General features: G+C 35.9%; 2 protein-coding genes across 2 annotated transcripts; one reads left to right on the top strand and one right to left on the bottom strand.

Annotated features, from left to right (window-relative positions):
* The first annotated feature begins 279 nt into the window (after positions 1-279).
* LOC137395299 (uncharacterized) lies at positions 280-6,768 on the top strand. Its single transcript, XM_068082189.1, has 11 exons — positions 280-418; positions 730-909; positions 1,075-1,146; positions 1,376-1,405; positions 1,512-1,705; positions 2,014-2,111; positions 2,395-2,652; positions 2,816-2,943; positions 4,325-4,486; positions 4,632-4,782; positions 5,293-6,768. The coding sequence occupies exons 2-11, from the start codon at positions 785-787 to the stop codon at positions 6,433-6,435; spliced, it is 2,361 nt and encodes a 786-aa protein (XP_067938290.1). The 5' UTR covers positions 280-418; positions 730-784; the 3' UTR covers positions 6,436-6,768.
* A 172-nt stretch (positions 6,769-6,940) lies between these two features.
* On the bottom strand, positions 6,941-21,615 carry LOC137395300 (uncharacterized). The gene is made up of 4 exons (XM_068082190.1): positions 21,417-21,615; positions 11,349-11,621; positions 8,413-9,406; positions 6,941-7,145 (listed from the first exon to the last, which is right to left on the bottom strand). Exons 1-4 carry the CDS (start codon positions 21,430-21,432, stop codon positions 7,109-7,111), a joined length of 1,320 nt encoding a protein of 439 aa, XP_067938291.1. The 5' UTR covers positions 21,433-21,615; the 3' UTR covers positions 6,941-7,108.
* Positions 21,616-21,964: the final 349 nt, after the last annotated feature.

The following is a 21,964-nucleotide window of genomic DNA, read 5'->3' on the forward strand; positions in this document are numbered from 1 at the left end:
ACGGATTATTTGCTGGGCATGCTGAATTTAAAAACTATGAGAGACCGTGTCAGCGATTATCTACAAAGCTGCTAGTAAAACCATCAATACTAAGCCTTTTGCAAAGCGCCTAGTTCCGTCAACGGAATGCTGAAAACAACCTTTCTTACTTACACGAACTGACCGAGTGAATTTCGCGGCATCGTAGACTGTGAAAGTGCTCTAAATAATTATCGTACAATAGCGACATTTTCGGAAGAAATAGTCCTAGTTAATAAAATGTTCACGTTCAGTCGATATGCGACGAGAAGAGCAGGTGCGTTTCTTAGCAACCAATAAATCATCCTTGGCTTCTTGGTCGGCACTGAGTTGAATACATTATTCTTCTGGAGTGCCAATAAGATTAACAATATACAGTGTAGCAACTTTTCAGACCAAGGTAAGACGTTTACACGCTATTGTTATTAAATTATTTGGTGTTGTTTTTATACTTTAAGTTACTTATGACTAATAATAAACAATTTCTATTCCGATCTATTACTTACTGCTAAGTACTTTCACTAATTGTCATATTTGAACTGACCAAGCTACATGGCAAAAGAGACACTACGTTTTATATGATATTTTGATTTAGTTAAACAAAAACAGAATTTAAATGCAGCAATTTAGACTAATGTATATGCTCTAAAACTATAGTAAAACTTGGTATTTTATAAGTTTACATACAATACATTGTTGTCTGGCTTGTAGTTGCCAAGCTTAAGTGAGCTGGACTCTCAAAGAGTATAGTAAAAATATTTCAACAATGACCAGTTTATCTCTTACACCAAAAGATGGTTTTTTCCGATCATCAGTGCCAGAATGGGGTACTAATCGACAGGTAGAAAAAGTGCCATTATGGAGTGCCAAATCACCTACATGGCATCTGAGGTAATCTTGAAAATGCTGTTTACAGCTTTTGTAACAACAGTGTATTTTGAAATACCTTGACTTTATTTGCTTTTTAATAAGAAATACATTGTATGCCGTATTGCATCTTTTGACTCAATTGAGTTGAACTAGAACTCAAGCTGAAGTTTCTGGATTTGCTTTTAGCGGAGAGCCAATTAACCAGTACTATGAGTTGACTCAACTGAAGAAAAGCAATGTGAGGATAAATGATCAGCTGTAAGTTTTTATCATACTTTATAATATTAAATAATAAGTTTTGTCTCTTAAATGCATTGTGACCAGTTAAATTATTATATGACATAATTACAGTATTACATCAGTTCACATTATCTTTTTGTTTTTGATAAACTAGCAAATATCTATATGTCAACACAAAATGCTAAAGCACGGTAGTTTATCACCGAGTAGCCATTTTTATGTAAAAAGGTGTTCCAATTTGTTGCAGATTACCAAAGCCACAAGAAAGCACACTCGGGTTAGTATTATTACACTTACGTAATCAAGTGACGCTGTATTTTATTGGACCCTCAACAAAATTCAGCTAGATTTTATTTTAAGGATGTGACTGATTGATATTGTAGAGATAGAATGATACAAGAGCCTTTTCCATCTGAACATCCTTATGCATCACATGTGCCAAGACTCAAAATGTTTCCTTCTTATTCAAACATGGCGGAAGAGCCAAAAAGAGGTGTGACCGCATTGGAGAATCAGCCATTGTCATCAGAAACACCTGCTTCAAATTATGACGTCCTTATCAAGTATAAAACCAAAGGTTAGCAGAATAAAATTTATTATTATATTTGTAAAAATCTGCTGATTTTGATACAGGCAATCAGGCATAATATTATCAGAAATATAATCATTTTGTGGAAATAATTAGCAGTCTGTCAATACAAATTGCGTCATACTTGTTTATCACATAGACATCACAAGAAGCATTATTGATTTTAGTTTATTTGTTTAGTGTTCTCCATTTACTGCCTGAGGCGGTTGAGTTTACAAAAACAATTTGTCTGGTGGCTTCTATTCATAAACTATTCAAAGCCTAACTGTGGCTAGCTTCTTTTATCAATATATTAGGAGCTGGCGATCGACATGAAGTGCAATCACTTCCACCTGAAAGCTTGAAGCGAGGATTAAGCTGGCATGGGGAGCAAGGCTTTCACCATACTTTTAAGGTTATTGTTATATCTGCTTATCATGTTCATTAAAATCAAAAATATTTTATGTTTTAAAATTTATAAAAATTTTAATCTCAAAAACGTTTCCTATTTTTTTGAACCTACTGGTTAATGCATTAGTGCAAAAATTATGTTCTTTCATAACAAATGTGGCAATGTTTTATACACCCATGTTTTAAATTCTTTACCTGAAAAAACTTGCAAAGCGAAATGTCCATCCCAATGCCTAGATGCACGTTGAATATGCTAAATTTATTACAGATCATTTTTTATTTTCTAGTCACCTGGGTTGAAAGGTCAATCCTTTTACCCAACTCCGCCTTCACTGGTAACACCAAACCTTCAGAACAGAGAAGGTACTGTGCATGCCATTTCGGACAAGAATGCGAATGCTACGAGAAACCTGGAGCGGCAGCAGTGGAAGACTACTTATGATCTTAACCATTCGGGTATTGGACCTCGGAACCAATACAAACTAGACAACCTTGAAGACAAAGAAGTGCATAAGAGCACGTACGGATGGGAAGATGATAATATCGTAAGCACAAAATGCTCAATTTACTTTTGCATCGTAAAACAATAATCTTTCTGTAAAGCTTGTATATGGTAGCTTGCTAACAAAACATTAATTTTTATGATGTCAGCTTTTGAATGCTCTTGCTGTGATTCTGAATAATATTGATGTGTATTGGCTGTTACAGTACCCTTGGTTCACAAATACTTATGAGCCAGCCCGCCCTCAGAATGGTAGAATTGCTGACACTCAGAACCCCAACTATGGTGTACCATCATCTCGTGGAGCCGCTCAGCCTGACACAGGATATATTCGGTAAGCACTGGTTGTCACTTATTGGAAATTTTACATAAATGTGAAAACATGCAATAGGAAGCTAATTTTTCCTCTAAAATCATTCTGATGATATAAAAATTAGTAATCAGATTCCACTATTGATTAAATGCAGGAATCAAACATACAGCATTTCTGTAAGAGTTATCAGCCTATTCTTATACCCATAATATGCACGTCTGATGATACTTCAAAGGCAATCTTTTTGAAGTGAAATTCTGTTCGCAAACACTGTGTATTGTATCGCCGGCAAATTTAAAATATTATTTTGTCATAAAACTCGGTTCTATTTTAAAGTATGCCATTCTGAGTAAATTTGTAAGAGATCATTGGGCATAATGAACAAGTATTGATAACTGCAGCTCGCAAGTTGACATATAGAAAGAATCAGATATAATAAACTTTAGACAGCTTGATTACTTAAAATGTGCCGACAAAACATGTTTTTTAAACTTTTATGTTTTTGTGTTTGTTTAAAACGCAACTTTTTGTATCTGTATTTTTGCGAAACGTGCTAATTAAAAAACTTTTGCAAATAAAGATTTTTGCAGCTAACCTTTTGCAAATTTTTGTATTCGTTCATATTATTCCCCTTTATTAGCAACGTGTGGTAATCAACTAAACCTAAAGGCTCAATTGTAGATACAATTAGGATAGAATCAGGCCTGGTTAGGAGACTACAATAAACTGCTTCAACATTATTATGCATGTAAAAGTGTTTTATTTGCATTTGAGCTTTTAACAGGCTTTTATGTAGCTATCGCTATTCCTGAGTTATTAAAGCCAGTTTTGTGTCAAGCCCTCTGAATAAGTGACTCTTACCATTTGATGGCGCAGTTCTGGAAACTTATATATTACAAGTATTTGTAAGAATATAACAGCCGCCACCATGACCATATATTTTTGTCTCTATATATCTTTTTGTCACTATATTTACATATAGTGACAAAAAGACAAATTCAGGTAAATTTGGATTAACAACCTTTGGTATAGGCATACATATCGAAAAAGGATTCCCTTTAAAATAATTTAAAAAAGAAATTGTGGTTGATAAGATCTACAATTAGAGAGCTAGCATTCAGCACTAAATGATCCCAACTAATAGCATTGTTATCTACACAGCTGTTCATAGCTGAGTAGCGGCAAACTCAGGTTGTCATGCAACAGTTGTTAAGAAATATTTGTTTCAAATATAAAATGCACATGTTGATGTATGACTAATATTTTACATCCTGTTAAAAAAAATCACGTATTCCATTTTTTGCAAAAAAGCCAACATCAATCAAAAGAGAAGAGGATTAGTTACTTAACGGAATTTCACTCCCTGTTTATAGAAAAAAATCATACATTCCGAATTTTGCAGAAAACCAACATTAAACGAAAGAGAAGAGGATCGGTTACTCAATGGAAAAGAGTATGCCAATTTACCTTCTTCTCAAGAGGGTAAAGATGAACAGTGGAAGGAGTGGTCAACTATGCATCATCCTGAAGACAGATTTAAAGTATTGATAGAACGACAAATGAGGTACATTGAGCAATCATGCCTTGGCACAGGAGCTTGCGAACTTGAAGTGTTAATCAGAATGCTATCATTAGTCCTTGCTCATTAATCAGCATCTAATGTATTATTGCTGATAGAAATAAAAAACCTAAATTTTATTGTTTTTAAGAGATGCTCCCAATCCGTTGCCAGTCGTGGAACGAGGCACTGATGTCCTACATGAAAGACAGACATCCTACATGGATGTGTTAGCTGAAGAAGATCATGATAAAAAACAGCAAGCTGAAGCTGACAACCGCTGGAAAAATCTGGAAGCATTGGTAGGCAGGATATGTCAATAATTTGATGCATTGATATGTAAAACAGCTTATTATTGTAAAAAAATTAAGGCTTCTAACATAAATCTGATTGTTTCGTATGTTAGGAAATGTTATATATCATTGTAATACCATGACTATTCCGAGCTAACATATGGTAGAGCAACTTGTAAATTTCAAAAATGCCATAATACATACCTTGATCAAGAAGTAACTGAAAAGAGATGTTGCCGTAACAGTTCTTAAGATATCCATCTTCTTTGTTCTATCGGAAAACTGTTTATTTCTAATTAAAATCCAAGAAAATATGTTGAAATGTAAAATAGAATATATAATTACATTATAAAAACATATTGTATGACATAATGAAGCTCTTAATACGTATGGGACACTATGCGGGGAGGCTGCACATTTTTGAGTTACAAAGACTAGCATGGCTTGAATTTTGCCAACGTTTTTTAGCTTTTTAGATTCGCCTACAAGATGTAAAACATTAATAAATATTCTGTTTAGGGGCCTGGCCATTCACTAAGTGTGCTGAAACGTAAGGAAGAGATTTGTACACCAGAAGAGAAGGTTGGTGCATTCTATGGCCACGAAGGAAAGTATAATGAAGAACGAGCGGGATTATACCAAACTAGCTATGATCCAAATAAGTTATCTTTCAAGCTGAACAAGGATCCAACCAAGCTTGGTATTCGCAACAATGTGGATTCTGCAGGAAATGCTATACAGTATCCAAGTAATCTTAACCTTGAAGCTGATCTGGTACGTTCAGACATCCGGACTGATCCAAGAAGTGTGCCAATGCTCAGTGAGCGACCAGATATATTTGAAGTATTTGAGCCGTTCCAACGAGACAGGCATGTCAGGGAGCAACAGCTTCAACCTACTTTGGTTGATGCGCGTAGAAGAGTACAAGAAGGAGGAGTTGTCAACACGGAATCCACTATGGGATCATCATACAACACGAAAAAGTTCCTTCAAGAGAACTCACTGTTGCCTCATGCAAGATCTGAGCCACTCGCATTGATGTCTAAAGAGAATCAGAACTTAGGAAATGTTCGCATTAATGCTAAAAAGCATGTCAAGTTCAATGAGCAAGTGAGCGTAGGTGAGGGTGCAGGAAACACTCCTTTACTAGTAACGAAAACTCATATTGAAACTCCAAAGCAGAGGATGGTGCAAGTACCAGTAATGAGGAGAGAGAAAGCAAGTTTGGATCAGCAATCGATAGAAAGATCCATGACTCCATTTCGAACCTCTTCGGCAACAAAGCTACCTGGAGGTGAGGATACATTTCAAAGCTTTGATCAGATGAAGCCCGATCTATTTGCGAGCAAATCGAGTAACCTTGGAATTGGAGCAACTTCCTTTGATCAGTTCAAGTCATCATATATGAAAGACACTGAAAGCAAATTCCAGCTGCCACAGGATATGCGATATAGCTGGGAACCAGGATGTGGCGTACCACGACCACAAACATCTCTACTTAAAATACAAAATAGCTTTAGCAAAACAGGAACCTACAATTCATTGAGAACCAGCTTTCCAGAAGCCAATCCAAATCTTATAGAGAATGTGACAAAAGGAAGGAAGCACAACTTTGGAGCTCTAAACGCGCAGGTCCTGCGAGGAGCTCTTATTAATGCCTAAAGGCGGTGTGTATTGACTAGGCACATGCTTAGTATATTATGGATAGGGACACATTTCAAATGTTGATTTTACTAATGGGTATTTATAGTCTGGCTCCATCATTATTGCACTTGATTTGGCAAACATTTCGAAGGGTCCTGGAATATAATTCTTTAGGCACACATAGATAATGTCACGATGCGCTGCAAACAATTTATGTATATATCATAGTAATATTTTTGTCTCTCTGGTTTTGTTTTAGCTTTATATGCAACTGTCATTGCTCAATCTGTCTCGATGCATAGCTGCTTTATCCCTGATCATTGCTCAAACAAATCTCTAAGTTCTTTGATGTTATAAATATATGAATATATTTATGTAGACAGTTTCCAGTACTAGTTACATTACATTAAATTTCATGATAAACTATCGACTGTTGACCCTGTCAGAGGTTACTACCAAGCTTATAAAATACAGAAGCAGAAAATATGTATATTTCAGGCAAATTACCTTATTATCAAGCATAATCGTGATAAATATGTTATTGTAAGATACCCGAGAGAGCTTAAAATATAAAATTCTAAAATCATTCTCAAAATATGGCAAGAGATGAATCCAAATGAAGAAACTGTGATCCCAACCGACCAAATGTTATATTGCAAGCGACGCCGCAGCAATAAACTTGGGAGAAAGCTCATCCGCTCTCGCCTTGATCCATATCAGATATTTCGCTGTAACATATCAGTAAACACGACATATCAGTAAACACGACATGTCAGTAAACATGACATGTCAGTAAACATGACATATCAGTAAACACGACATATCAATAAACACGACATACCGGCAATCATGACATATCGGTAAACATGACATATCTATAAACACGACATATCAGTAAACATGACATACCAGTAATCATGACATATCAGTTAACACGACATATCAGTAAACACGACATACCGGCAATCATGACATATCGGTAAACATGACATATCTATAAACACGACATATCGGTAAACACGACATATCAGTAAACACGACATATCAGTAAACACGCCATATCAGTAAACACGACATATCAGTAAACACGCCATATCAGTAAACACGACATATCAGTAAACACGACATAACAGTAAACACGCCATATCAGTGAACATGACATATAGGCAAACCTGTACACACCATCACCTGAGCTTGCTAATATTCCAACTTATGACGTAAAATTGGAGCAAATATTTGATTCTATATCCGAACTACCTTTGACATGACATTTAAAAAGTCACTATGCAGAGGAAAGTAAATACTGGAAAGCTATATAAGCAGTTTGTTCAAACTTTACTGAGTCCATGCTAGAGTAAGTTGTACTTTGTTCATCTGTTTCCGAAATAAAGTATCAGAAAAAAAACTCTTCACTGATTACTACTTCCATTAATTCAGTTTTTACACGTAATATAGTTTTGTACAAAGTTTAATAAAATAAACTTGTTTTAATGCTATGAGTTATTACTTGCAGTAGTTAACCTAGAGTTTAAAATGTGGAATGAATTAAACTAATCAGTGTGTCGCATAGAGATCTTTGCTCAAGCATAGAACGGTTTGAATATAAAGAAGCTGATCTCGGAATGAATTATCTTCATATATATTAATTCATATGGTCTCAGTTGGGCTGCTTTAAAATAGTGCCGTATCCATTCTAGAGAAAGGAAATTTGCTCCATTGTGACATTGTTTGTTAATAAGTTGCAAGTTTCTGGTTTGAATAACATTGAAAAGCTAAATATGCCATTCAAAAACTATAAATGGCAAAAGTACAATGTTAATTAATTAATAATTGAAATGTCTAAAAGGTCATATACCAGTTTGTTTTAACGCTTTTCTGCTGCTATCAAGGATGCTGTTTCATTCATTGACTATGAAGTAAATTCAAAAGTAAAAGAACATGGAAAAAAATGAATAACATGTATGATACTTTGAAATACTCGTTCAGGAACCATACCTTTGATATGGACTGCCTCCATGTTGATTTTCTGATGAACAATAATTGGTACTTTCTCCAACTTCCTCTCGAGAAAATGTTGAGGAGGCGGCGACATTAAAATCACTCCTGCTGGCGGCAGCAGCAGGAGTGCTGTTGCCGTCCTTTTTTTCCTCTTCTTCGTCTTCATCATCACTAAATGTAACCATGAACTTCAAGTCTGGCTTCTTCACGGCACCGTTAGGTCCGGCTCGAATGCTCTCCTCTACCACCCGCTCCAACAAAGACCTGAGGTTGAGTTTAGGTGCGCATTCAGCAGATTCGTGTTCATCTTCGCTTTTCATGAATATCATCTCTGCTAAATTCAGAGTTTTTCCACCAGCCATCTTCTCACATTCTTTAGCCAACGACTGGCCAAATGTCTTCTGCGACAGCGGTGAAGCTGTTGAATAACCAGTACTAACGAAACTAGTTGGCGACGAGAGATGATCAGAAGAGCTTGACATAGAGGCACTACGACGCCGATCAGACGACGAGCTCGGAGAGCTTCCAATTTTCAGAAGCATGCTGTCAGGAACTGATTGCGGAGATCGTTTCCCATTGGTGTTAGATGTTGCCAATCGTGGGTGACGCTCAGCCATATGGGCTGTGTGGGAGAGCTTGAGCTTGAAAGCCAAACCACAGATGGTGCAAATATGAATATAGAGAAGATCGTGAAGAGGTAAGTGCTCTTGCAAAGCTACAGGGTCACTAAACAGTCTACTGCAGTGAATACAACAAGGTTGTGACTTGTGCTCAAACACGTGTTGTTCAAAAATAGCTTTGAGATGCACTTCACACTGATATCCACAATATGAGCAGTGCAACTTCCTGTCACTTGAGTGTGGTAGGACATCGAACCCGCATTGCATGAAGCCTGGAGAAGTATTTACATTGCACTGGTATTGTTGGGGGTGGGGCAGCACAAGCCCTGTCTGAATGCTTGAACCTCTTGTATGAGATTCTTGAGTACTTTCTACAAGAACATAAAATGTGTTCAAACCAAAGAATTATCATCAAATTATGATTATATAAATATTATTGAGTATATATAAATTAAAATATTAATAATAATAATTAACAATCATATTTAATTAATAATAATTTCAATATACTAATTAATAATAAATTTACAATATTAGTAAATTATTTATATAAATTATAGTTGCATTTTATCCAGTATATTGCAGAGTGAAAACAAAGGTTTACAGCTGCCAATCAGTTAATTATGCTGCTGAAGAGATCCACTACCAATCATGTAATTTTAAGCAGATTCTTAAAAATCCAGAATACAAATATGTTTGTAAAGATGATAAACTTGATTGGCGAATTCAACTAAGTAAAGTGGCATATCTTGCTTTTTAAAAAACCATGTCGATACTATAGTGAAAGTTGGCAGACTGACAATATAAGATGACGTTTGTAAATAACGTATGAATTTCCCTTTCCGACTTAAATACCAGGCAGCATCTGTCTGGAGCTAGTTCATGCAAGACACAGCAAATATCGACTGTTTGATTGTGTGTGAGCAATCGCTCGAAGATCGAGTACGTCTGCTTGCTAACTGCCAGCAGAGGTTGTGTGTGTTTTAAGAGTATTGGTACAACGAACAATAGCTCTGTGATCTTGGCTGAACATGTCTGAGTGTTGCGACAAAGGAACCTCGACGGCTGGAGACGTGACCAGTTGCAGAAATCAATTTAAGGTGGGCTGTCATTCCTGTCACTACCAGTAGCATTTTTTAAGAATTCAAGTCCACACTGTTGTGTGAAGGTTAGGCGTTCTAGACCAATAGGCTGTGACTTTATGATTATTGGATACTGAACTAGGATAATTTATACAGTCAAGCCACAAAACTCAATGTTAATTTGTTTTGAGATTTTCTCCGAATATTAAAATACCAATCACTGAAGCAAATATTGTCAACTGAATACAGTAAAACCTTGAATTTACAAATTTGTCAAATTTGAGCGAGCAATTGTCTAACCAAGAGGAGTAATTTCCAACGCACGACATCCAAAATTTTTCTAAACATTAATGTTTTGCAACTAAAAGCAAATCAGCTGGTAGAAAGTGGTAATCCAACACGTGCAATGAGCTCCACTTTCAGTGTTTTATATAAGCTGCAAAAGCGGAGTGCAAAGACGCCCTATCACGAAGCAATTAGAGAATACTAACCTAGCGGTTGTAAGTTAAAGTTAGTTACACCAAGAATTAATATCATTCACTGTCTCATCAAACTTGCACATTTATAATGTTTAGGTGGTAAAAATGAGCTGAATTGACCAAAATTGTGAATAGAATTGGACACAAGCATTGCAGCAAGATGAGCAGGTAAAGCAATTTCAGCTCAGTTATTAAAACGAGCAAATCAATCCTTTTCTTCGACACCAATAAAAATATCAACTATTGACCTTGATAACCTTCAAGTGCAAATTACTTAATATCTCGAATAAAAAACATTTAAAAAAGAAGACAAGTTGAAAGAACATTATTGACATATTAATCACCTCCACAAGGGGCATATTAATCACCTGCACAAGGGGCATATTAATCACCTGCACAAGGAGCATATTAATCACCTGCACAAGGGGCATATTAATCACCTGCACAAGGGGCATATTAATCACCTGCACAAGGAGCATATTAATCACCTGCACAAGGAGCATATTAATCACCTGCACAAGGAGCATATTAATCACCTGCACAAGGAGCATATTAATCACCTGCACAAGGGGCATATTAACCACCTGCACAAGGGGCATATTAATCACCTGCACAAGGGGCATATTAATCACCTGCACAAGGGGCATATTAATCACCTGCACAAGGAGCATATTAATCACCTGCACAAGGAGCATATTAATCACCTGCACAAGGAGCATATTAATCACCTGCACAAGGAGCATATTAATCACCTGCACAAGGAGCACAGCTAGCTGTCTTAGCAACTGACAAGTCCAGAGGAACTGAAGAGTCGGAAGGCTTGGCAGGCTTAACACTCAAGTCCAAAGGTTCAGCAGCAACAGCAGGGGCAGCAGCGGCAGCAGGAGGAACAACAGAGAAAGGATGCATCGTAGAGTTAGGTCGATGGAGAGCCTCCTTGAATGGATCCTCTCTTCCGAATGGAAACGATCTTAACTGCTGCGGCCCTCTTAACCATGAGTGAAAATTGGCTGGGTTCATAGTGCCTAACAAATAGATATTGTGGTATTTGATGAGGCACAAGGCCCAGGAACACTAAATATCGGTGTTAAAGTCACTCATAAAAATAATCTCTTATTTCCTGTTGTCTGGATGTTTAACAACACATTAAAAATATCTAAATATCCATGTCGTACTATCATGCTGGCCTCCGAGAAACAATGTTGAAACCTTGAATACAAATTTTGCTACTGATAGAAACTTGAATGTATCTTTTGACAAACCGTGTAAGTTTTTGTGAAATAGCAAGTGGGTGTGACTAAAGAATATCTCTACTTTTTAGTGTTGGTACATATATAATGCCGGTGTAATTATGGCAACTGAAAACAGGCTATCAAGGGTGTTACTATTATTATAATATTATGTAATTATCTATGATAATTTTTCATCACTATATAAAAACACAAAACAGTAGAACAAACAAGTTTTAAATGAATGACATCATATGAATTAATTACATTAATTAAACTGTTAAAAGGTGAACATATTTTTCGGTGACCCTGAAAAATTAGAATGAGGAATGACTGAAATTGTTGAATCATTTAATGTTACTAAAAATTATTCAAAGGCTGTTGAACACTTTGGCATATGAGGATGAGATGGAAATGTGTTTTTGTCGGGGCCTTGATTACCTGACCACTGCACTGTGACCTTGACGCTTCTCGACCATCTTAAGCTGCTCGTAATCACCCAACATGTGCAATGAGCTCCACCTTCATTGTTATATACAAGCTGCAAAAGCAGAGTGCAAAGACACCCTATCACAAAACAATTTTCAGAAAGTTCTGCCTATGCAAACCAGTCCTCTACCAAAAATAGCAAGTAAATTGGAAAAACACGGACACATATATACGTAAATTGCCTAGTTTTGTTTAAGAATGGAGTAAACGAATATGAAAAATCTGTAATTGATGGAATATTATCCTCTCTCAATCTTACACTTTTTTGCACAATGTCTGGTATTATGTGTTAAACCAATGTGATGCACTGTTAAAAAGACCTTCATTTGTCTGGGTGGCAAACTGCATTTAATGGACATTAGTATCTAAAGACTACTAGTTAGCCATTTAAGACTGTTAGTAAGAATGGCCATTTCATGTGATCAATACATAGCACTTTGTCTATATGATACCCTAAACATCTTGATGTTAAATACAGAAAAATGTGCACCAGTATGGCCATTAAAGGACAGTTCCCGCAGAAGTTCATTTTAATCACTCGTCGACTTTCGATGACCGTCGAAAGGAACCTTCTACAACAGTCGAAAAGAATTTTCGACAGTTGTCGAAAGGAAGCTCACAACTTGCGAGTTCTGAGACTTATATATATAGATGAAATGTCTCAAAATACACTGTCCGTGCATGACAAAACCTCAAATGTTGAATTGCTGAAGGAAACACTACAGCTAATGACCATGAATGTGACTACCAATGACGCATATATTTCCGACACTGAATGCAAACTGAAGGTGACCAAGCACAGCTGGCGTAACATCCTGCTATTGAACACTACAAAAATTGCTGCCAAACTCGTGAACACATAATAAAACACAGTCAGACCCCTACATACGAGTGCCCCAACATATGAGAAACTCGAGCTACAAGCTGACTTTGGAGCAAATTTTTTCCTTGAGATATGAGTAATCTTTGAGATACGAGCACACGGGCTGGTTTCTCGATGGCCACTAAATGGCCAAGCATGTGAGAAGTCATTTTCGAAAACAGCATTGCTCAGTCTTTCTTCTATCAGTTTGAAAATTTTTTAAAGGTTGGCTAAAAGCTACAGTGAACGCGAGGTAAAACATGGCTAAATGAAAACAATTACTTAAAACCAAACGTCAAAATTAAGTAAGTTTTGTGAAATATTAAAACCTCGCTTCAAGTGTGTATTTAGTAAGCTATATTCATTCAAGTTAAATTAAAAGTTTCTATTACGTATGGTCACAACAGTTAAGTGTACAGAACCACAGCGTCTGTCTCAAAGGTAAAAACTCCATAAAGTAGTGTACATAGTGATGTTACATTTTATTGCAGACCATAACCACCAATAAGAATAACAACCAAATAAGTATGTTTTTGTTAACACATGGACTGATTTACAACAATTAAAAACACGTTTTTCCAAGGTAATATCCTGTCTAGGTATTTTTTCATAGTATGCTAACAGATTAATTTGTACTTAGATATTTTATATAGGAAATAGAGCCTTGAGATGCGAGTAAATTGACATATGCGCTCAGTATGACCGTGTTAGGTTGCTTCAATTATCATGGTTGGTTTCAAAAAATTAAATGTAAAGCTACATGCTGCTAAGGCTTGGTATAATGAATGGGTCAACAACTGCAAAATGCTCATGAATTTTATGTACTTGTTCAAGGTCATTTATAAAGGTTAGTAAGTACTGCTATGATTAGAGTTCATATCGAAAGTATTAATATTAATTTTATCAATGATATAGTCAATTGTGAGGGAGTGAATTAGGGAAACTAAGTCCTAGTATATTAAAGATGTGGTTGCGTCAAAAATGTCGATTTAATGAAATTAAGACCCATAAAAGGCTAAAACATCAGCTACAATTTGGTGCCATTTTCGTCTTTGTAGACCAACCCTGTCCAGAGATATATGCGTTTGAATAAAGCCCTCTTTTAGAAAGCTCACGTTCCAGCGGGTGCTTCTTTCGTGACGTCACTAGTGATGCATCTGAAAAGAAACCACGACCGATAAACATAAGGTCGCTTCATTAGCACGAAATTTTTTATATAGGTCGTAATAAATGTTATCACTCGTAAAATGCGTTGTCTGTGATCTCAACTTTAGGGATTTTACTCTATTATTAAATCGCATGGACATCGATATTTACTAAATTAATTAACATCGTTACTTTGATGATTTACTCGATCGACACGTTTTATTGGCAAACAACATAATTGTAAAAATCGCTGTGAAGTTACTGCGAAGGTGACTCGGAGTTTTCTGGGCATCGGGTGGTTAAAGTTCTACGGAGGAAGACCGGAGAATGGAGGTAAATTTATCTTTTACTTTGAGTCTCCTATAGAGTTTCCTGTTGAGTTTACATTCAGATTATATTTCCCTGTTTGAGGCTAAAATGTAATTTCCTGCGCATGCGAGATACGTATGTACAGTGAGTTCTTGACGGCTTCTCTTTAATCCATGGCATCTAGCAATACAATGGCTTAGATTAATGAATATACTAAAGGTAATATTTTAGTACTCATTAATACATGTATTAATTAATAAAATTATAACTTTTTGCTATCACTAATCATCGTTTTATATATTTTATCGGTTCACCTAGCTGCATTTACTTCAAATTTTCTGTGGCAGTTTTATCTAGTAAATTGGATTTATGATTTGACTTTAGATGTTCACTTCTCACTTGTAGAAAGTGAAGAAAATCGATTGATCAATGCAAATCTTTAACTTTCAGAACCAAAGCTTCGAATCGTTGGCTTGGCGTACTTGTGCCTTTGTTAAACATTTATTCGTTTTTAAAATTACACTCGCAATCTATCTAACTCCCAATTTGAAAGCTTTCAGTAGATACGCGTTAGAATGAAATATCTATGAATGACATATATTTATTGCATTTGTTTTATTGAAAATAGGATGTTTATGTGGTCCCACCCGCCGAAGCAGCTTTGTCAGTGTGGAAACTGCCATAAATGGGAAAGAGAGACTTGAATGTGTGCTGCATAAACCATGATGTTTTGTTTGAGTTTGTTGCAGTAGATGAATTTGTCTTATTGTATCAGCTAAAACCATAGATATATATACCTAGATTGGCCAATAATAGCTAGTCCCATTGGTGGCCTTGTCAGACTTAAATGCCATGACGCAACGTCACTGTATTGTACCTTACGCTTGACTGACCGCAAGATTCATCATTAGTTTACAATGGCTGAAGCTGAGAAGAGTGTGTCAGCTGCTACTAAGGTGAGTTTTTTACTACTTTTAATATCAAAGATAGGCTTGGAACTCCTAAATATTAGCTGTAAGGCTTTATAGTAAAAACTAGAACAGTTTTCATACCAATAGTGGACATATTTTCCCCATATTTGACACTTTGAAAAAATTATTGAAGACAATCAAATCAGCAGACATCATTGTTTGTCAAGTTACTATCAACTTCAACTTGTTTGATTCATTAACTGATTGACTCTCTCTTGGAAGGTTTCCTTAACTTTGCCCAAGGAGCTGCTTGTGTAATACTGCTACTTTGTGATGCTTGAGTCATTAATTTGGATACCATCTTGCTATAAATCACTAAGTCAGAATGGAATTCATATTCATTGCTATTTTGGCAGCGATCTCACCATTATTCATCAAGCTCACAGACATCTGAGAGGACTAGTAAGAATTGCTGCGTTGCTTTTGGATGTTCCAATTATCCAAGAAAATGCTCAGAGAAAAGCTTCCACAGGTAGGACAATATAACAAACATTCACCCTGCTAATCGTTGGGAGAATTCATGAACATACTACATAAGCATGGCTTGGAGCATGGTTATCTTTGGCTATAATCAGGCTTAAAAGTTTCCATTATTGGACAAGGTTAATGCTACACTTCTCAAAGGCAAAAAGTCAATAATCCAATGAGCAAAAAACACCACTAATTGTATGTATCTTTTATTACTTGTTAAGTTTTCCTACTGCTGCTGATCGCAAGGATGCCTGGATTAAAGCAGTGAGACGAGAACAGTGGGCCCCAAGTAAATCTTCTGTACTTTGTTCAGACCACTTCACTAGTGAAAGCTACCAAGTATCACCTGGTATTGGGAAAAAAGCTAGATTGAAGGCCAATACCATACCAACATTAGAGTTTGTCTTTTAAGGCATTGATAAAATTCAAATTTATCAAAGTCAACTGTTGTAATGAAGGATAACTTATATCTCCCTCTCTGGCAAATGCTAGCGTTAGCTGCTATTGTATGTATTTAATTTTACATTTTAAATAATCACATTTCCTTGTATTATTTTTTGATTGTTGCCTTTTGAAAGCATGTGGTAAATTATGACAATAACCAACATCTTCTTTCTGTTACAATATCTTGTTTTGAGTGTTTTATTTGCATTTTTAGAGTATGGAAACCAAGCAATATACATGTATATTTAATTGTTCGATATATAAATAAATTGCACCAACATGCGAGTATATTAACATACGAGCTCAGTCTCGGAACGCATTAAGCTCGTAAGTTGAAGTATGACTGTATAAGTTTTTAGCTTTTAAGAGCTTGTAATCACCTTCTCATATATTTCACACCTACAACACAACAGAGTAAGACATGGTGAATCTTATGATACCAAATAACTGCAATGTGAATTTTGTTGCAAGTCAACCTTTAACTTGCTTTTGCATATTGTACAAATAACTTGGTATTGTCCTTTCGTGGCTGGCTTCTTAGTGGTGGCAATTAGTGCTAGCCTGGCAAAGTTTTTCATCAATCCAGCACTACTAAGCAACACTCTTGTCGCTTTCTCGCTGTGGTTGCAAACCTCAATCACCACAGGCGAAGACAAAGTCAAGCCACCCTGATTCTTAACTGTAATTAGGGAATTCGTTGCTTGGTTTACATCAACGTTGGTAACATCCACGATGCTAGTGATACAATCATTACACTTCAGCTTTGGTGACCTAGCCAGCTGTAAAATAATCATTCTGTCTCATTTTTGACTTCAGACATACTTGCATACTCATCATATTTAGTCATGTTTAGTTCAGCATATTAGTCTATTTACCTAGCCAAGGTCTGGCTCTTTGAGTGGGTGGGCTATTTCCCCTCCCCTCTCCATTCCCCTTCTCTCTTTTCCCCTTCTAACTTATTCTTTGGAGAAGGGGAAAAGAGAGAATGGGGATAAGAGAGCGTTGCAAATAAAGCCATGATGGCTCATGATTTGTGTGCAACAATTCATAGCTTTTATAGTTTTAATCTATGGTGGTTATCAGATATTATCACAGAATTGCTTTAGTTTACTGGATTATGTATACAAGAAGGTTTTTATGTGAAAATAAATGTAATTTTGTAACCTTCTTCCCATTAGATTCATTGTAAACAGCAGTGCAGTCAAGCGTGAGGTACAATACAGTGACGTTGCGTCGTGCTATTTAGGTCTGACAGGCTTTTTCCCTATTGGCCAATCTAGGTATATATATCTATGGCTAAAACTATGTGAGTGGCAACGACTTGATATTTTTAATAAAAGCTTTATGCCAAAATGAAAATTTTTTTGCTTGTAAAAATTATGTAATAAAATTATATTGTTGAAGATAATGCAAAACATGATTTGCAGAATATTGTAGTGAATTGGATACGGTATATGGATGTCCGCAGAACTGGAGAATGTGAGTTCATCCAGTTTGCAGCAGACTTCTCATCCTTAAAACTCTATCCCTATGCATATTCTTTTCAAAGACGCAGTTTGCTTATTTTACTTACGGTAGTAAGAAACTAGTATTTGGTGTGGGCAATGATATACAGCCCCGCCCCAAAGATAGGCGACGGACATAATGTGGGCGGGGCTTTTGGGAGGCTGTATATCGTTAGTGTGTTTAGCGGCGGAACTGTGCCGATACAAAAACCTTATTCTACATAGTTTGCTTGACAGAATTACCATAGACCGGTAGAATTGGTAGTCGGTACTCAAATGTTTACACAGCATTTGGAGAAAGTGAGTAAGACAAATTTTCAATCTTCGTTATTTGAAGCTATTGAAACATTCATAATAATGTATCTGTAGCAGGATTAAAAATTTTATTCTAGCCAACATGAGCAAATACAAAATAAAATATATGCCAATAGAGCCGCGTAGGACTAGACTTTTATCGCAAATAGCTGATGTGAATACGAGACATATTGACAGATAAATCACGCGTGACATCAATTTGGGCAAACCTGGGCATGTTTTTTTGGCCTGAGCGTTTTTATGGCGATCAGATTTTTTTGATTTTAATCTTCAAATATCTTGGCAATGAGATCGCCTAACACAACAAACAACATATCAACTGATAGAGGAGAAAAAATTCTTTCTTTTAAGATCAACTCAAATTTGACGCAACCACATCTTTACCAGGGAGCAGTTCGGCATTTAAATTTGGCACATCTGACTTGAAGTGCATAAAATAAGCAACAGCGAGTGAGGGCTGTTACTACTGTTTGGCATCAAATTTTGTGATTATTGTCTGGTTTAATTGCGCATATATTTGATTTTGCAGTTTAATTATGGGGATTGATTATAGTTGCTAAAGAAGCAAGCATACAAATAGCACAGCAAACCAAGTTAGCCAGGTTGCAGTAAAAAAGAATCTACTGCAGCAAGTCAATTTTATAAAAGAGTTTTTCATGCATAAACCAGCTGTAACCTTTTATTGCTTTTCAGTCCGCTACCTTACATTTTGATGTTTTCTTTTGTTACAAGAGCTGTTTATCCAAATCACCCCTACTGTGTGTTAGTTGCTTTGACTTTTTAGAGGTTGTTGAATAATTTGCAAATGATCAGGCCGATAAACAACTAATCGAGTAATAATTGATAGTAATACGTAATTGACTTATTAAATCCCTGGATACGATTCTTATTCCGAAACATATTTACAACTGTTTCCATACTTTGATGAAAGATTTGCAATTTCATACCTATATCTGCATTGATTTAATGAAGTTTGCAGTTTACAAGTTTGTTTTATTTATAATTTGATTGGTGTGTATTATTTTTTTAGCTTTCGCTTGAACAATTTGAATGCAGGTATACCTTATAGTCACAAGATTCCAGTGATATCTACAAAGCACACCAATTTTACCTGCTCAAGTTACTCAATGTCAAATTTTGTAGTTTCGAAAATAATAAAATCTATTACACACCATTCTAGCATACCTCGACTGAGCAAAACATACATTAGATAAGTTCACCAGGTCTTTATGTTATGTATGTCTTTATGTATGTCGTTATGTTTGGAACTGGATGAATGCCCGGCATTGCCCGGATAATAAAAAATCTTTGCACAGAAAATTTATTTTTATTGAATATGTAGTGTAACAACAGTTACCCATTTTAATTTTCCAACTTCATATCATGAGAAAAGTGTTTTGTGCAGTTTAAATTAAGAAAAAAAACAGCTGTAAAGGTTTTCAAACGTTGCCAAACAACTGTAACTTTTAAACTTCATACCATGAGGAAATTTACATGAATTTATATTTCGCAAGAATTGATAGAAATAACAATGGTTTGAATCGCAACATAGTGCTCTCATCTAGTGCAACATTCATCATAATTTGTTTAAGTTCATGGTCTTCGCTCATAACGCTTATTGGTATATACTAAAGTGCAGTCACATGCGCATTCATTAAACTATAAATCTGCCATTGGCAACTCTATCACACAAATGATGCACATCTTTTGATTAAAAAGGCAACAGAAATAATCTAAATTGCAAGACTAAGCTTTTGACTAAGTGCTTAAAAATAAAGCGAAACATATCTCACAAATTTTTATTCACAAGCAGTTAAATGCAAACTTTTCCTAATGCCATTCAATGCAGAGGTCGGCGATGTAGTTCATTGTAGTGAAATGTATTCAATTGAGCTACCACGCCAAAGCTAAACGTTTGCAACAAAAGTGTGTCCATCACTCAGTTATATAAAACTGATGTTATTATAAGTGCAAGTACTGATATTACATATTTATATGACTAGCTGACTACTAAAACAAAGTTTGTAAAAACAATAATGAATAATTTCGACATCTGATAAGATTTACATATTAACATATGACATTTAATCCAGAAAAGTGTATCCACATGCAGGTGGGCAGGTCGACACCAGATTTTAAACTTTTTATGAACGGAATTTTTATACCACAGGCGAATGGTCTGAAATATTTGGGGGTTTTCATACAAAGCGACATCAAGTGGCACGAGCATATTTTAAACATTACTAAGAAAAGTAATAAGGCACTCGGACTTATCCGACGCTGCCTTTTTAATGCAAGCATATCAACAAAAATTGTCGCCTATAACACAATTGTTCGACCATTACTCGAATATGCCTGTCAGGTATGGTCACCGCACGCAAAAGGCTTAACTGACAAATTAGAAACAATTCAAAGACGGGGGGTTCGATGGATTTTCAGACTCGGGCCTATGGATAGTGTCACAGAGTGCATGCGTGTAAATAACATCCAAGAACTAAAAGATAGAAGAGAAGATTTGGATTTGAAATTTTTAAAAAGAATTGAGTTTGGTCTATATGAACTAGACCTCAATAACTATATCTCTTTTAACCCATCCCACCAAACCCGTCATGGAGTAGTCCACCCACATTTTAGGATAGACCAATATAAGCACTCTTTTTATAATAGAATGGCACCGAATGTTGTGGGTCAGGGCGTTGATGACTCCCTCAGTTTTTAATGCGATCTTAGTGTTGCAGCAAATTAGGTTTTAGCGTTCTTATCAATCATTTTATCTCAAATTTTATGTTCATATAATGCCCTCGGGCGTATTGGACAGATTCGAATATATATATATATATACATTACATTTAGTATCACACATCGCGCTGAGTAATTTTTTGTAGCTACTTAAACACGCTACCGACTGTTGTAATTTGTTCCACACTAAGCTTTCACACGTGCAAGCGTTATGTTACTTATGCCACTATAGTTAAACATTTAGGTTATTTTGTCACAATACGTTAGTGGTGAATTTCTTTGGTAGAATAAGTAATTCGTGGTATGTCCACAATCCATCAATAACATAAACGCTGCCTACCGTTGGTTTTAATCATCCGTCTTTACCAAAAATGTTTTCCTAAAGAAAACGAGGCTGGGATCAATAAGTTTTGTCATTTAGAAGGACACTTGTATACGTTTTTTTACAGCGACCTTGATGCAAGGTAGTCGTTTTGGAAGCGATTAAAAACACGCTCAGTCTCATTTACTGTTTTTAGCTCTTAGCCCTCGAATCTAACTTGCTGCTAACTAGCCGTTCTTGTAATAAGATCTGTACGTCAACTAGCGTTTATAGTCGGTAGGACACATGTTTGAAATAGACGTAAATAGTTCGATAAAACCTTTGGATTGGGCATTACGATTTTTCATGCCGGTATACCAGACAGAATTGATCGCTGATTATGTTTGCTGGTAGCTTTATGGAATTAAACCAGCGCTGATTATAGTACATACAGCGCTTTACGCTGCTAAGCACTGCCCATTTTTCAAACCGAGTTAGGAACTGCGGGCTAGAAACTCACAAACCGTGATCATTTTTAGATCTGACCTTGATTACCGTATAACTACGTACGCATAATGAAGAGGTGT

This window comes from Watersipora subatra, chromosome 4 (assembly GCF_963576615.1).
Source record: "Watersipora subatra chromosome 4, tzWatSuba1.1, whole genome shotgun sequence".
NCBI lineage: Eukaryota > Metazoa > Bryozoa > Gymnolaemata > Cheilostomatida > Watersiporidae > Watersipora > Watersipora subatra.

What these genes read in the sequence shown, in the direction of transcription:
- LOC137395300 (XM_068082190.1), bottom strand. An exon ending in TAGCTGTGCTCCTTGTGCAG is followed by an intron (nt 9,407 to 11,348) that starts GTGATTAATATG and finishes ATGTTCTTGTAG; the next exon opens with AAAGTACTCAAGAATCTCAT. An exon ending in GGAGGCAGTCCATATCAAAG is followed by an intron (nt 7,146 to 8,412) that starts GTATGGTTCCTG and finishes GATATGTTACAG; the next exon opens with CGAAATATCTGATATGGATC.
- LOC137395299 (XM_068082189.1), top strand. Translation starts at nt 785, where the DNA reads ATGACCAGTTTATCTCTTACACCAAAAGATGGTTTTTTCCGATCATCA. An exon ending in TCACCTACATGGCATCTGAG is followed by an intron (nt 910 to 1,074) that starts GTAATCTTGAAA and finishes ATTTGCTTTTAG; the next exon opens with CGGAGAGCCAATTAACCAGT. An exon ending in GATGGGAAGATGATAATATC is followed by an intron (nt 2,653 to 2,815) that starts GTAAGCACAAAA and finishes TGGCTGTTACAG; the next exon opens with TACCCTTGGTTCACAAATAC.